General features: G+C 42.9%; 1 protein-coding gene across 2 annotated transcripts; it reads left to right on the top strand.

The window, feature by feature from the left end:
• Positions 1–155: 155 nt before the first annotated feature.
• rnf40 (ring finger protein 40) lies at positions 156–14,600 on the top strand. 2 transcript variants are annotated; one of them, XM_029629389.2, is made up of 20 exons: positions 156–210; positions 1,293–1,441; positions 1,544–1,711; positions 1,826–2,051; positions 2,303–2,500; positions 2,964–3,085; positions 3,298–3,444; positions 3,816–3,890; positions 4,108–4,227; positions 6,064–6,243; positions 6,921–7,056; positions 7,394–7,515; positions 8,390–8,649; positions 9,643–9,760; positions 9,968–10,117; positions 10,568–10,780; positions 11,052–11,177; positions 11,361–11,501; positions 11,734–11,835; positions 11,983–14,600. In XM_029629389.2, the coding sequence occupies exons 2-20, from the start codon at positions 1,304–1,306 to the stop codon at positions 12,157–12,159; spliced, it is 2,919 nt and encodes a 972-aa protein (XP_029485249.1). In that variant the 5' UTR covers positions 156–210; positions 1,293–1,303; the 3' UTR covers positions 12,160–14,600. The 2 variants fall into 2 exon arrangements, with proteins under 2 accessions (XP_029485249.1, XP_029485251.1); XM_029629391.2 differs by lacking the exon at positions 156–210 and adding an exon at positions 220–360.
• Positions 14,601–16,507: the final 1,907 nt, after the last annotated feature.

The raw sequence follows: 16,507 nt of genomic DNA, 5'->3' as shown, positions 1-16,507 counted from the left end.
AATTAATCGTATAACACAACATTGGGATAGTTATTGAATAATGAGAAAATGTGTATCGCATGCATTCTATTAGGCATGTAGGGAACTACATAGTAAAAAAACAGCGAGAAACGGACTACAGGACCTTTGATTTTAATAAAACGACTTTCTCATCGGTACACTTACCGTGCCGTACAGGAAACTGCTTAAAAATTGCCGTCGTCATCTCCGGTTAGTGACAATGTTTTACAAATTATATTTTTTGCTGGTGAAGGTTTGTGATAGTTGGTAGTGATCTTTAAATAAACACGTGTGATTGCATTTAGTAAACATCAAAGTGATTCGAGTGCATAGGCCGTATAACTCTAATCTGCTTGCCGGGTAACGTTAGCATTCATTACAATTAGCATTAGCCTGTTAGCTATCTAGATTCTTTCAAACGTTAGTTATACTAGCTAGTAAAATATACACTGTATAAAAATGTATGTGGATACCCCTTAAAATTAGTGGGTTCGGCTATTTCAGCCACACCCGTTGCCGATTCGGCTATTTCAGCCACACCGGTGTATAAAATCGAGAACATAGCCATATATTCTTCAAAGACAAACATTGGCAGTAGAATGGCCTTACTGAAGAGCTCAGTGACTTTCAATGTGGCACCGTCATAGGATCCCACCTTTCCTTCAAGTCTGTTAGTCAATTTTTTTGCACTGCTAGAACTACCCTGGTCAACTGTAAGTGCTGTTATTGTGAAGTGAAAATGACTTAAGGGCAACAATGGTTCAACTCCATATTAATGCACATAATTTTGAAATGAGATGTTCGACGAGCATGTGTCCACATACTTTTGGTCATGTAGTGTACGTTAAGCATGCAACTACTGCTATTTAGGTAGCTAACATGGATAGCTACTCTGCCAAGTTTTGGATGCCCACTTGCAGGTTTACATATTCCACACTTCAGAAATGGGATAGCTAGCAAGTTAGCTAGCGGGACATCCTGGCCTTCATTGAATTGGCATATACAAATCTGAATTAATTTGCCAACTTGGGCAATTGTAAGCAATCCACATCAATTATTTGTAGTTGTATACCAAATAGTAGAGAGTTTCAGTATCATTTTCTAAATTAAACTTCAAAAGTTGGTGACACAATGACAAAACCCTGGTGTTGACACGGGGAAGTGATTAGTCTTGTCATCATAAATATCTCTTCGTAGAGGCCATAGGCAGCTGACAAATGAAGTTGTTCAAATGAAACGCCCCCTTTTCATCGGCTTTGTGTCCTAAAACGGCTGTCACGCTTTTGTTGCAGAAGCAGCAACCATGTCTGGCACCGGGGGAGGGAAGCGAGCCTCAGGTGGGGACAGCTCCCCTGGTCCACCTGAGAAGAAGTGTAAAAAAGAGGAAAAGACCACCACCACTCTCATTGAGCCCATACGCATTGGGGGAGTGTCCTCTACGGTTAGTCATCTTTTTGTCCCCCACAACTGGGTCTTGTCTGTGCTTAACCATACAGGAGGGATGTTTTAATTGATCTTCTTTATTGTCACGTGACGTCTGCAGGAGGAGATGGACATGAAGGTGATCCAGTTTAAGAACAAAAAGCTGAGTGAGCGTCTGGAGCAGAGGCAGACCATGGAGGATGAGCTGCGGGAGAAGATCGAGAAGCTGGAAAAGCGACAAGCTACTGACGATACCACACTGCTCATTGTGAATCGCTACTGGTCCCAGGTACGTACGTCCTACAATCATTTGCTGCCGTGAAGGAACATAGACATATTCTCAACTTAAAGTGTAACCCCCCCCCACACACACAGTCTATTACCCTCTTTCTCTAACTTCCAGTTGGAAGAAAATGTTCACGTCCTGCGCCAACGCATTGACCCCACGGTGGTCCCGGCACCCCCCGCTACTCCTGTTTCTACCCCTACCCCGATGGACGCGGATGGCATGATGATCCCACCACCCCCTCCCTCAGCCCCACTCCCAGTGCCAGAACCCGAGGAGAAACGGCCTCCACCACCCGACGGTATGGAGATAGCCCGTGAACCACAGCAGGATTCGACAACCGGTAAAGAGGATTCCTGCTCTCTCTCTCAACCTTTTTCATCTACGCATATCTAGCCTCTGATCAGAAGTAATGATACCTCTGAGTCCATTGCGTTGCCGCCGGTAATAACTGGTGTGAGGTACGGCAACATCAAGCACTAAACCTTTCTGTCACTTATCACTTACTTGTAGGCCGTCTTTGTAAATACGAATTTGACTTGCCTAGTTAAATAAAAAAAACACATCCTAAGTCTTCTCATCCTGACTGTTTAGCCCCGCCGCCCACTACTACCATCAGTGAGAGTACCAAAGTCTTCCTCTCCACTTTGGACAACAGCAGTGAGGAGGAGCTCAGCCTGCAGCTGCGGGACAGGATGCAGTTCAGCAAGGAGGCCGCTGCCTGCATGGTCTGCGTCTTCGACAGGCTGCACAGCCGCATCGACGGCCTATGCACCCAGATCCTGTCCTCAGGTCACTATTCAGACTCGCTTATCATGACTGGAATTTTTCACTTTCTGTTTGTAGCATCATGTGGGTTCTACATTTAGCATAATTATGTAGAGGGGTTCCCAGCTATGACATTCACTGTGGTCCCTAGTGTGACATTCACTGTGGTCCCTAGTGTGACATTCACACTGGTCCCTACTATGACATTCACTCTGGTCCCTACTATGACGTTCACTCTGTTCCCTACTATGACATTCACTCTGGTGCCTAGTGTTACATTCACTCTGGTGCCTAGTGTTACATTCCCTCTGGTGCCTAGTGTGACATTCACTCTGGTGCCTAGTGTGACATTCACTCTGGTGCCTAGTGTGACATTCACTTTGATCTCGTGTTAAATTCCTGTAAGTCGCTTTGGATAGAAGCATCTGCTACGTGGCAAATGTAATCACTAGTTGAGTAACCATAGTGACTGTGATGTCTTTGTCAGCGTGTGACGATGACAGCCAGGAAGAGATGCTCCGTCTGAATCGTACTCTGCTAGAGGAGAATGGCAGACTGCAAGACCTGGCCTCCTCCCTGCAGGGCAGACACCACAAGATGTCTATGGAGGTATGTTACCTCACCCTGTCATGTATAGTGTGTGTGTGTGTGTGTGATTGGTATGCCCACATCTCCATAGTGTCGTCTTTCAAGCTTTTGTATCCTCCTCAATGTGAATGTCTGCTAGTTCTCATCGGTGGTAATACATGGCGATTTGTGTGGACTCATCCAACCAATTTCATAATCACATTTTTGCTCTCATCTCTGCTCCTCTTTAACAGTACAACGAGCTTGTGGATAAGGTGACAAGCTCGGAGACCAAGGTGTCTGAGATGGAGACTGCTGTGGAGGATCTACAGTGGGACATCGAGAAGCTCCGTAAGAGGGAACAGAAGCTCAACAAGCATCTGGCTGAGGCATTGGAGCAGGTGTGTGTAATTTGTGTGCGTCGGTGGGTGTGTACTTAATTTACTTTGTGTGTGTAATGGAGCAGGTGTGTGTGAGGTTCTAGTGTCTTGTCATCGCTGATGTCACTCCGTTATGCATCGATGGCCAGCGACAAGGCTGAAGCAGCAGAGCATGCCGTCCATTGAATAGCAGTTGTGTGTGTGTGTGGGGAGGGGGGGGGGGGGGGGTTTATTGATGCCCTTCTGTATGTACATGGGTAAAATAATGTCTTGATGTTTTATTGCGGAAATGAGGACTGTAACCACGTCTATATAGCTATTGTAATATGTCTGGGTTTGTGTACTAATGTATGGGCCAAGTTCGCTAAACCATCTCTGATTGTTCTGTCCAGTTGACCTCGGGCTACTACACCACTGGCAGCTCAGGGGGGCTACCCGGTGGCCAGATCACCCTCAATATACAGAAGGTGAGTGCAGACTATTGTCCAACCATCCTATTGTCCATTCATCTTTGAGCTTCCCTTCCTTCTTGTTTTGATACATTGTTGTTTCCAACCATTCCAATTTATTTTAATTTTTATTTAACTAGGCAAGTCAGTTAAGAACAAATTCTTATTTACAATGACGGTCTAGTGCCCAAAGTGATACAAATTAACTCCATATTGTAATTATTATATCTGTTAGTTTGAGAGCCTGAATGCAGAGTTGGAGCAGAACCAGGAGCTGGCCAACAACCGCATGGCAGACCTGGAGAAACTACAGCAGGAGCTCCAGGAGGCTGTCAGGGAGAGCGAGAAACTCAAGGTACAACAGCATCCCCCTCTGAGAGAATACAAGACAATACGCTGTGCATTCTGTTATGTCAGCTTAACAAAGGAGATGCTCACTATTCAGACAGTCATGAGTCAGATGTCATGTCAAGGATGATTATAATTGTAGAATGGACACAGTGGCTTCAGAAAATATTCATACCCCTAGACTTATTCCAAATGATGTTGTTCCAGCCTAAATTCAACATTGATTAAAACATAAACATCACCCATCTACACACAATATCCCATAATGACAAAGTGAAAACATGTTTTCAAATTTATTCAAAATTCAATGACACTCCAAATTCAGCTCCGGTGCATCCAATTTCCTTTGATCATCCTTGAGATGTCACTACAACTTGATTGGAGTGCACCTGTGGCCAATTCATTTTTTTGGGCCAAAGCATGTCAGAGCAGAAGCTATACCATGAAGTACAAGGAACCATGAAGTACAAGGAACTGTCCATAGATCTCTGAGATAGAATTGTGATGAGTCATATATCTGGGGAAGGGTATAAAACAATTTCGACAGTGTTGAAAGTTTCCAAAAGCGCGGCGGTCTCCATCATTGGGAATATATGGCCGTCCGATCAAACTGCGCAACCGCAAAGAAGGACCTTGGTCATGGAGGTGACCAAGAACCCAGTGACCACTCTGACAGAACTACAGAGTTCCTTGGCTTGGATGGGAGAACCTGCCAGAAGGACAACAGACTCTACAGCGCTTCACCAATCTGGGCTTTGATAAAAAGGCACATGACAGCACACCTGGAGTTTGCTAAAAGGCTTGTGAAAGACTGAGAACATAAGGCAAAATATTATTTGGTCTGATGAGACAAAAATGTAACTCTTTGGCCTGATTGCAAAGCTCTATGTCTGGAGAAAACCAGGCACAGCTCATCACCCATCTAACACCATCCCTACCGTGAAGCATGGTGGTGGTGGCAGCGTCATAAGGATGGTAAGGATAGAGGGAACAATGAATTGAGCCAAATACTGGCAAATCCTTGATGAGAACCTGCTTCAGAGTGCAAACGACCTTAGACTGGGGGCGAAGATTTACATTCCAACAGGACAATGACCCCAAGCATAAAGCCAAAGCAATGCTGGAATGGCTTCAGAACAAAAATGTGGAAATTGTTGGGTGTGTTAGGTTCTAAACAAGGTTCTAAACAATGTTCCAAGTTTATCCCAGAATCTAACAGGTGGAACAGCTTAAGCCCAGACTTGAATCCCATTGAACATTTGTGGAAAGACTTGAAGATTGCTGTTCACCGCCGCTCCCCATCTAACTTAACAGATCTTGTGAAAATCTGCAAGGAACAATGGGAGGAAATCCCGAAATCCAGATGTGCAAAGCTGATACAGACATACACAAGATTATTCAAAGCTGTAATCGCTGCCAAGGTTCTTCTACAAATCATTGACTCCGGTGTCAATTACAGATTTATTTAATTCTCAAGAAATTAGCAACATTTTCGAAAAACGTGTTTGTACTTTTTCATTATGGGGTATTGTGTGTAGATCGGTGAGAAAAAATATAAATGTAATCCATTTTGAATTTGGGCTGTAACACAACAATGGGGAATAAGTCATGGGGTATGAATACTTTCATAAGGCACTGTAAACACTTAAAACAAATGTTAGTGTTTATAATTGTTTTATGTTATGATCACTGAATGTATACTCTGTATGTAATTTCTTGGCCAATGTTCCCTTGTCTGTTTGCTCTATCCCAAATGAATTGCAGTCATTTCGTTTTTCACCATGTCCCAAGGTGTCTTACAGTGTATGGAGGGGGGGGTTAATTCACTCACTTACCTTTTCAGTTGGACCTGAAAAATATTCCAGAGGATGTGGTGAAAGAGACCGCGGACTACAAGTGCCTGCAGTCCCAATTCTCCCTGCTCTACAACGAGTCTTTGGGGGTGAAGACCCAGCTGGATGAGGCCCGGGCCCTGCTCCTCACCGCAAAGAACGCCCACCTCCGACAGATAGAGCACATGGAGGTCAGGAGCACTGATTTTGCAGAGAGCGGCTATTTAGAAGAAGGTTTTTTACTTGCAATGATTATGATCCATGGTTAATTTACCTCCCTTAGTTGAATGGACTGATTGTCGCTCTGCATAAAATAATCTGACAAATTACTGAAGTGTAGGAGGGAGCCACTGATTTTAAAGTAACAAACATTTCAGCGTATCAGATCTGGGTTCAAATAGTATCCACCCACCCCTGCTTGGGGTACCAGGTGGATGGGTTTTGCAATTTTGGGACTATTCCATTGTTTCCATTGTGCCAGGCACACTCAATCAAGCGCAGCTAAAGTATTTGAAAGAAAACAAATACTATTTGAACCCAGGTCTGGCATGTATATCATGAATACACTAGGAATATATGTGGTTAGAAAGGTATTTTGTACAGCCCGGGTTACAGCGGCCCGGGGAGCTGACTAGCTCTGCATTCCACAATGGTGTGTCATTGCCATGGCTACAGTGCCTTGTGTTTGGGCAAAACATGACCAATTTGGTGTAAGCAGAAACAGACAGGCTCTCTTTGTATGTTTGGAAAGTGGATCGTGTCACAATCAGTAAAAACTGGCCGAAACTAGTCAGGACGTCAGAGGTTTGGTGTGACGTTGCCGTTGGACTGCCGCCAACAAAAGCTGTGGCGCTTGTCATCTGTTCAGAGTGACGAGCTGTCCCTACAGAAGAAGCTCCGCACAGAGGTCATCCAGCTGGAAGACACGCTGGCCCAGGTGCGCAAGGAGTATGAGATGCTGCGCATCGAGTTTGAGCAGAACCTGGCGGCCAACGAGCAAGCAGGTAACGTCTCATCTCCACAACACCTCTCACTCCCGAGGCTCGTTTCTATCATTAACAGTTTCCCATAGAAAGCAAAAGTTTCTCAGTGAGAATCTTGAATGGATGATTGTCAGTCTTATTCCTTTTTTCGCCCCCCCACCCTCTAACCAAGGATGTTGACTGTGTTTGGGATGAATGTCCTATCCTGTTATCACTATCCATATTGCTCACTAGTTTGGCGATACTTCACAAGTTTAGCACACGCAGACTACAGTCAGACAAAACAGAGGCTCTGACTGAAACGCACGGTCGTTGTTTCCTCATCAACCCTTCTGTCCCCCTTTGATCTTTCCCTCAGGCCCAATCAACAGAGAGATGCGCCACCTCATCAGCAGCCTCCAGAACCACAACCACCAGCTGAAAGGTGACGTGCAGCGTTACAAGCGGAAGCTCCGAGAAACACAGATGGAGATCAACAAGGTAGGGCAGCGGATCCTCTACGTGAGACCAATAGACTTTCTTCTCAATATATAATATTTTTATATTAAATTAAATTATGCATATTTAATCAATATGCGGAAAGAGCCCGGCAATTTTTCTAACCAGATGACCTGACCAGGTCAGGATAAATTCTGGACTAGAGTGCTGCTACCTGACCTGAGCCCGACAGGGCCCTGACATTATACATCGGGTTAGGGTAGGGCCCCGTTTTTTTTTCATCAGTAACATTTTGATGCTGAGCCACTTGCGTGTGCTCGGCAGCGCAGTACAGTCATATCTGACTAAGATAGTAACATGGTGTCAGAAGTACTTCATCCTCGTCAAATATAAGACGGGAGAGATTATTTCACAGAAACTAATGGTCCTTGAGTTGTGTCTGAGTTTAGAGTGACTGAAAGTAGCAAAATGCTAACTGCTCTCTCGTGTCTCTTCGTTGAGCAGAGCAACCCAATCGGATCCGTTGCTATGGATACTCCGACTCAGAGCTGCAATGAGCAGAGTGAGCTGAGTGCAGGGAGCAGCTAATGGATTTAGTATTGGAGGAAGTTATTTCTGGTTACGGGCAGGGCCTTGAATTTGCCAGAATCAATCGGCCTGGGTAGGGTAGTGCTCGCTTAAAATGAATCCCCTTGCAAGGCTCTACTCTGGACCCTTATTATAGGCTAACTAGAACCTTGAGTTTGCCCTGGTGAGGTGATTCGGTCATGTGGTTCAACAAAACTTGAGTTGCACAATATTTGGTTAGTAGATGAGGATCAACGTGACTTATTTGAATCATGATATTTGCTATGAAAATCAGTGATCCACGCGATTGATGTCTCAAATCCATTTTCTATCCCTGCCCCTATGTCAGTTGCGGTGTCAGAGTGGTGACACCGGGCTTCTGTCGTTGGAGGAGCCGGTGAGCGACAGCCTGGAGGTGAAGAAAGAGGAGGATGAAGACCAAGAGGAGGAGGAGGAGAGGAGGAGGGAGCTGGAGAGACAGCGGGCCCGGGAGAGAGAGAGGGAGACTGAGAGGGAACGAGAGAGGGAGCGAGAAAGAGAGCGACAGCGCAGCGAGGAGTTGAAGAGGAAAGATTCGGACACCCTGAAGATGCTGAGGGCGGAACTTAAGTATGTTTTGTTTTTGATTATAGAACCCACAACTCCCATTTTTCATATTATACTGAATAAAGTAGGGGTGTGCAGATCTGTTCATACTCGTATTCGTAATTCGATCCGTTTTATCTCACGTGATACTCGTTATCAGATTTACTTGCGTTCGGAAAACCAGGAAGTGACCTTTAAATGCAGGTAAAGCCTATACCACAAGTGCACATTACTGTACTATCATTCAGAGTGCATCTCAGAGCACATCGTTATGTTCCTTCACACATTGTTCAAAGTTAAGAAATGATCCTGACAGCTGAAAATGCATATGATTGACTGACTTAGTCCTATTCAATTATCAACAAAATAGGCTACTATATAATGCGTGGATGGCTACTGCTGCCTGCATTTATTCCAGACCCAGATTTAATTGAAGGTAATTTGCTTGCCCCGTATTATTTATATATATTTTTGCTTTCAAAAGGAGCAAAAATGTTCTCTCCCTACACTTATGTCACAACATTTGTACCATGAAAATGAACTATCTGCATTTGTCATTTTCAAATGGGAAAATGCCTGGGCGAGGAACAAATTATAATAGCAAGCAAGAATGGGCTTAGCACGCGACATAAAGACAGAGGGAGCGGCGACTTGTTCTAATCCAGTTATGGCAGCAGGCTCAACCCACACCCCGCCCATTTCTTGACAGACAGCCAAACTAGCCAATTGAGTAGTACAATTTATAGTACACAACGCTTCATTCACACTGTTTGAGAGATGCGTGCTGGCAGCTGAGAATGACTTTGTTCCCCCCAATCACTGATAATTACAAAAAATACTCATCATAATCCTATTCAGAAAATTCACCATATCTGTTAAGGTACTCGTTTTGTCCGATTACTCGGCACACCCCTAAAATAAAATTTACTCTCATATAGTAGAAGACCTTAACACATTGTCTCATTCTAAAGTTAGGTAGTGCTAACTCTTCTACTGTTCATTCTCCTTTTCACTCAGGAAAGCCCAGGAGTCTCAGAAGGAGATGAAACTACTTTTGGACATGTACAAATCAGCTCCCAAAGAGCAGAGGGACAAAGTGCAGCTTATGGCAGCAGAGCGCAAGTCTAAAGCCGAGGTTATATTTAAAAAAAATCAAGAATCTCACATGTAAAGTTAAATGGTATTTGTTGGGTCCTGCTACTTTGTATGTCTTGTATTCTGTATAAAAAAAATTGAATTGTCTATAAAATCTTGGTCATAAAAAATAAATAAATTATGAGGTGGTAGAGTGCCTATGTGTTTGTCCACGTGTTACATCTAAATCCCTCCCCCCGTGTCCCAGGTGGATGAGTTGCGGGTGCGTGTTCGAGAGCTGGAGGAGAGGGAGAGGAAGGAGAGCAAGAAGCTGGCTGATGAGGACGCTCTCAGGAAGATCCGTGTGGCAGAGGAGACAATCGACCACCTACAGAAGAAGCTCACGGCCACCAAACAAGTACTGTATAGCCACTACGCAATCAAAACTGTTGCAGAGTTGTTAAATGTCACAATTGCAGTGGGTTTGTCTTGGTTTTGCCATTGCTTTTTATTTTATTTTACCAGGGATTTCAATGGAATTTGATTTCTTAAGCAATCTCGATGCCGATAAGTGAGGTGTTACGATGCTATTCAGTGGTATTTGAATTACATTAGATGAGGTGTCATTGTGAAGTCAGTTGATACATGTTAGTTACAATCACATTGTGTGATCCGTTCGGGATACATTGCAAGGTAACACTGTGTGACCTAATGTGTTTTCATCCGCCATATTGTACCAGGTCTCTCTCTCAAAGAGATTTGACCTCAATTAAATTAAACTACATAACTGACAGTAAAATGGAAAAAAACCGAAACAAATGCCAACTCTATTCCAACCTCCCCCCCCGTACCGCTCCATTCTGTCCAGGAGGAGGAGGCCCTACTGAGTGAGATGGACGTGACGGGCCAGGCCTTTGAGGACATGCAGGAGCAGAACAGCCGGCTGATGCAGCAGCTGAGGGAGAAGGACGACGCCAACTTCAAGCTGATGTCGGAACGCATCAAGTCCAACCAGATCTACAAGCTGCTGAGGGAGGAGAAGGAGGAGCTGGCTGACCAGGTGCTCACCTTCAAGACCCAGGTGAGCGCGACTGTGGAGGATGAACTGTCAGCATCGTGTGTGTTTATTTTCAGGGCAACTTACTCATTCATTCGGCAAGGCAGACTGTTTTATTTATTAAGAGACCAGTGGGTCAAAAAATAGCATATCTTGGGCTGCATGTTGTTCATCCCTGATGACTATTGAAATAAAAAAATAAAAAACATTTGATTGTAGTCCTGATAATGCTTGTGTTTCTGAGCTAATGAGGAAAAAGGTCTGATTGATTGGTTCCCCTTGCTGTCTGTCACAGGTGGAAGCCCAGTTATTGGTTGTACAGAAGCTGGAGGAGAAAGAGGGCATCCTCCAGAGCTCACTGACCAATCTGGAGAAAGAGTTAGGAGTTCGCATACAAGCACTAGAACTCAACAAGAGGAAGGTAGCAAAACAATACCACTTACAATTTTAAACTCCCCTTCTTCCACAGTTACCTTACCAATACTACTACTCATAGTACTACTACTTTTACTATTGGTATTGTAATAATATCACAAAAAGGAATAACAATACCACTGTTATTAAGGACAATACTATCTGAGTGTCTCTTGCCCCTCCATCTCAGGCGGTGGAGGCAGCCCAGCTGGCTGAGGACCTTAAGGTGCAGCTGGATCACACCCAGTCCAAGCTGAGGAAGATCCAGGTATCTGTGTCTGAGAACCGCAACGCCAGAGAGCGGGAGTTGGGCAACCTCAAAAGAGCGCAGGTACACACAACTACTGACAAGTCTGTCCTTTCCACATATGTATCCTTTATTTAACCAGGTGAGTCTCATTTTGTAAACGTGAATGTTTTTTTGTTCCCCCGAGGGAGCCCTGATGTTAATTTGTCAAACCCCTAAAAGCCTTCTGTGGGAAAGGGTCATTTTGAGTGTGAATGTTAACTGTCGTTTTAGTCTAGGCTCCTAAAGTATTCGACTGTGTCTGGCTGACTTCTAGGAGGACCTGTCCAGGCTACGACGAAAGCTGGAGAAGCAGAAGAAAGTGGAGGTGTACACTGATGCTGATGAGATCCTGCAGGAGGAGATCAACCAGTACAAGGTAATTAAACAAATACACACATCCTGATGGCCCGGCCTTGCTTTTGTTCGATCAGTTACATGTGAGAAGGTTCACATGTTGCGGGACATGGGTGCCACTTTATTTTACAGCGTTAACTGTACATTTTCTGTACTCCACACCTGGCAGGCGAAGCTGCGTTGTCCGTGCTGCAACACCCGCGACAAGGAGACGGTGCTCACCAAGTGTTTCCACGTTTTCTGCTACGAGTGTCTGAAGACGCGCTACGACACCCGACAAAGGAAGTGCCCCAAGTGCAACTGTGCCTTCGGGGCCAACGACTTCCACCGCATCTACATCACCTAACTGCCGAGGAAAAGAAGAGAACAGGGATAAGGGAGGGGAGGAAGAAAATGAAAAAAATGGATGGAAGTGAGTGTGGTTGGAGAGCTTAGTTTTGTCTTTGCTTTCTCGAAGGACTTTCTTATATTGCGTCATTGCCGGTTGGTGCTAGTGACCAAACAGATAGTTGTGACTGAGTGAGAGTCTAAAAACCGAAGTGCACATACCAAGGTATTCATACTTCTGGATACTCTGTTTTTGTTTTTCTGTCACGTCTTTGTTTTTGGATCAGGTCTTGCCCATGTGGTAATTAACTTTTAACTAGGTCTTTGTCGTGGCCCTGTATGATTTGTTTACACTACCGTTAAAAGTTGGGGGTCACTTAGAAATGTCCTTGTTTTTGAAAGGCAAGCTCTTTTTTTTTTGTCCATTTTTAAAATAACTTCAAATTGATCAGAAATAGTGTACATATTGTTAATGTTGTAAATTGCTATTGTAGCTGGAAACAGCTGATTTTAAAAAGAATAAAAAATGATTATGGAATATCTACATAGGCGTACAGAGGCCCATTACCAGCAACCCTCACTCCTGTGTTCCAATGGCACGTTGTGTTAGTTAATCCAAGTGTATCATTTTTAAATGCTAATTGGTCATTAGAAAACCCTTTTGCAATTATGTTAGCACAGCTGAAAACTGTTGTTTTGCTTAAAGAAGCAATAAAACTGGCCTTTAGACTAGTTGAGTATCTGGAGCATCAGCATTTGTGGGTTCGATTACAGGCTCAAACTGGCCAGAAACAATTACCTTTCTTCTGAAACTCGTCAGTCTATTCTTGTTCTGAGAAATGAAGGCTATTCCATGCGAGAAATTGCCAAGAAACTGAAGATCTCGTACAACGCTGTGTACTACTCCCATCACAGAACATTGCAAACTGGCTCTAACCAGAATAGAAATGGGAGTGTGAGTCCCCGGTGCACAACTGAGCAAGAGGACAAATACATTAGTGTCTAGTTTGAGAAACAGATGCCTCACAAGTCCTCAACTGGCAGCTTCATTAAATAGTACCCGCAAAACACCAGTCTCTATGTCAACAGTGACAAGGCGACTCCGGAATGCTGGCCTTCTAGGCAGAGTTGCAAAGAAAAAGCCATATCTCAGACTGGCCAATAAAAATAAAATATTAAGATGGCAAAAGAACACAGACACTGGACAGAGAAACTGCCTAGAAGGTCAGCATCCCGGAGTCGCCTCTTCACTGTTGATGTTGAGACTGATGTTTTGCTGGTACTATTTAAAGAAGCTGCCATTTGAGGACTTGTGAGGCGTCTGTTTCTCAAACTAGACACTAATGCGTCCAGCTACAATAGTCATTTACAACATTAACAATGTCTTTACTGTATTTCTGAGCAATTTGATGTTATTTGAATGGACAAAAAATGTGATTTTCCTTTTAAAAAATCAAGTACATTTCAAAGTGACCCCAAACTTTTGAACGGTAGTGTACATGGACTTCCCCAGAATCGTCCTTGACAAACACCTGTATGTGCTTGTTTCCAGTATTCTAAGAAAAGACCACTCTGAAGAACTGAGATTCAATCTCTAGTTGAGTTGTGTACAAATGCGACTCAATTCAGTAAAAATGGACTTTCTTTCATTATCGTAACGATCACGTTATGTTCCTGTGCAGAGATTTCACCAGATAATACTGCAGCGCTTTGACATGAACATTTGTTTTGCCACTTGTCCTTCAGACAAGTAGGACAGATTTGTTTTTTTTGGTCAGAAAGCTCAAGTCACCAAAGAGTGATACTTAAAATTGTCGTATGATTCAAGGAACCACTTTACAATATAAAAATGACCATTGTTGCTACCGTATAGAGAATCAGACAAATGTAGGCTACCCTCTGCATTATGGGCTTCTTTGCATATTCAAGCCTGTCTCAAAATAGAACACTGCCCCTTTTAGATGCACCTGGAGGATGATTGGCAACCCTTAAATAGCCCTCAAAAATATTGCACAGTTACAATTCCAACCGAATACTTTTTGTCTTTAATAAATAATTGACTCATTTAATGAATTGGGAATCAAATGGCTACAGTAGGTTTCTTAAAAGAACGGTAACTAACAAAGACATGTTTATAACATTGTAAGGCTGAAATATTCAGGTTTCAGTGGAGGTTTATTGACCGCACTGTTCAACCAATCCAATAAATGTGGAGGAAGAGTTACGATGGAATGTCACCTTGTTAACGTCCAAAAGCGCAAGTCACTTCCCAGGCTCTTTCCATTTCACCTGAAACCCGAACATCCGGCGGAGGCTACTATGAAGCTATTCTAAGATTTTAACGTCAGAATGACATTGCCAATGTTGAATAGAGGGGGTATACCAGCTTTCCAATGGTGTTAGATGTATTCCTCAACTTCCAATAATAAATACATTTCAGATATGCTATCCCCAAAATAATCATTTGGTTGTGTTTATGAAGGTCTTTGCTAACATTAGACTGAGTTTTATTTTTTAAGAACACAGTAGCATTTTCATTCATTTATTTTACTGTAGGTTATCTGGAAGAATGAGGGGGGAAACCACAAAGCACCGCAATTGAAGTGTTAAGTCATCACACAGAAATACATTATAAGTACATTTTGGAAGGTCTTATACAGTGCAGTGCAGTCCAAAAACAGTCCAAATTTTGTTTTTCCTGTTTTTCGTATCATTGTACAACAGCTGATGAAACAAACACTGTAAAAGTGTGAACAAAATTGATAAGTGTTGTTTTCTGATAGTTCCTGCTTGAAAATACAATATACACAGGACCTTCAAATCAGCCTGTTTGCATGAGTGGGAGTTTCTGCTTGCCTGGTGGGAAATTGGTTAATAAACCAATAACAAAGAGAGTTCCAAACCTCTGCTAATAACAGCAAGTTTTTCCCTCCCCACTTAGACCACTCCCAGACAGTCTTAATTAACAAAAAATCTTCCTTGAGAAAGTTTTTTGCAAAAAATATTGTTGTTCATTTGAATGGAAAACTGTTACAGTAACGTACTTGTTATCCAGAAATGATTTGATGTTGATATAAACATGGCTGAATTTGAACTTTTTAAGAAAAAAAGTGACAAAGAAAATGTATTTCAAAAGAACAGAGTAAAAATATTTTCAGTTTTATTTTATTACTAGAAGTTGTTGCTTAGTAGCCTCGGCTATGCTACCTCCAGTACTCTGTGTGGAGTGCATGGAACAGCGTTTTTGGTTGGGAAAAGTTATATTTTGAAATAGAGCTCATCTTGGTTATTTGGCAAATAAAGGTCTTTCTGATAGATAAAAATGACCTGCAAGAACCTGTAGGATGATTAGAAAATGCTGGTTTTTGGTTAAGCTTAGTTAATTACAAACACTTCATTGTTTCTCTGTCTCTTCTCGGGCCCAAGCACATTGGCACACATGCAGGTGATCGATGCGCACAACATTACATTTCCAGGATTTTCATGACCGTACCTGTGTGCTGACCAACAATTAGCTATAACTGGGCAAATAACTCCCTAACCAGCAAGGAATATCAACAAATGTGCACATGTGGCTACAGATAGATCTGCTCAAAAGCACATTCTTATTCAAATTATTTTTGTTGATATTGTGATTATTATTTTTACGTGTCTTTTTTTAACACATCTTCTGCTTGTCTGACACTTATTTTTACTTGCCCCGGACAATCTGAAAGTCAAGCCTCACTATTGTCAATAGGAATCATTCGACACAAAGTAGGCAGTTTGTAGTTTGTCTCCGAATCAGCACAGAAAGGAGTGTTAAGGATCACCTTGGGCTAGATCTTCGTGTGTTAAGCCAGTTATGACCAATCCTCTTGCTACCACCTAGTGACTCAGTCACACACAACATCTGCAGGTTTTAGTGCCTCATTACTGATGACATCATTTCAGTGGAATAGTCAGCTCATGAGTGTCATACTAAGTGGGCTGTCCCATCCAAGTCCTCCAAGACTACTTTGTTAAAGTTGACTTGTACATTAGTCACAAAACATCTGTTACAACCATATAATAAGCCTTTAATGGAACCTCTGAACACCATTTTCCTCTGTTCTCTGTTCTGATGATGTTAACAGTATAATGAGAGCTTGGTAATGCGTTTGAAGATGGCTCCTGTGAGAACTAAAATCATAACTGGCCTCAAAAAACCACAGTGAGACTCTGGTGATCTAAAGTCAATGGCAAAAAACATGTTTATGTATTGGTTCAAAATAAGACCTCTGTAATATTTTGATGTAATGTTGTGTCTGGGTATTGGGATTGGTATAAATGAGTAGAGTGTGTGGGCTCTGATTGTGTGATATGAACATACATGTCATTCGGAACAT

The sequence above is a fragment of the Oncorhynchus nerka genome, linkage group LG23 (assembly GCF_034236695.1).
Source record: "Oncorhynchus nerka isolate Pitt River linkage group LG23, Oner_Uvic_2.0, whole genome shotgun sequence".
In the NCBI taxonomy this organism is placed as follows: domain Eukaryota; kingdom Metazoa; phylum Chordata; class Actinopteri; order Salmoniformes; family Salmonidae; genus Oncorhynchus; species Oncorhynchus nerka.
Note: the sequence above shows the minus strand (reverse complement) of the source record. Positions and strands in the feature narration are given on the sequence as shown.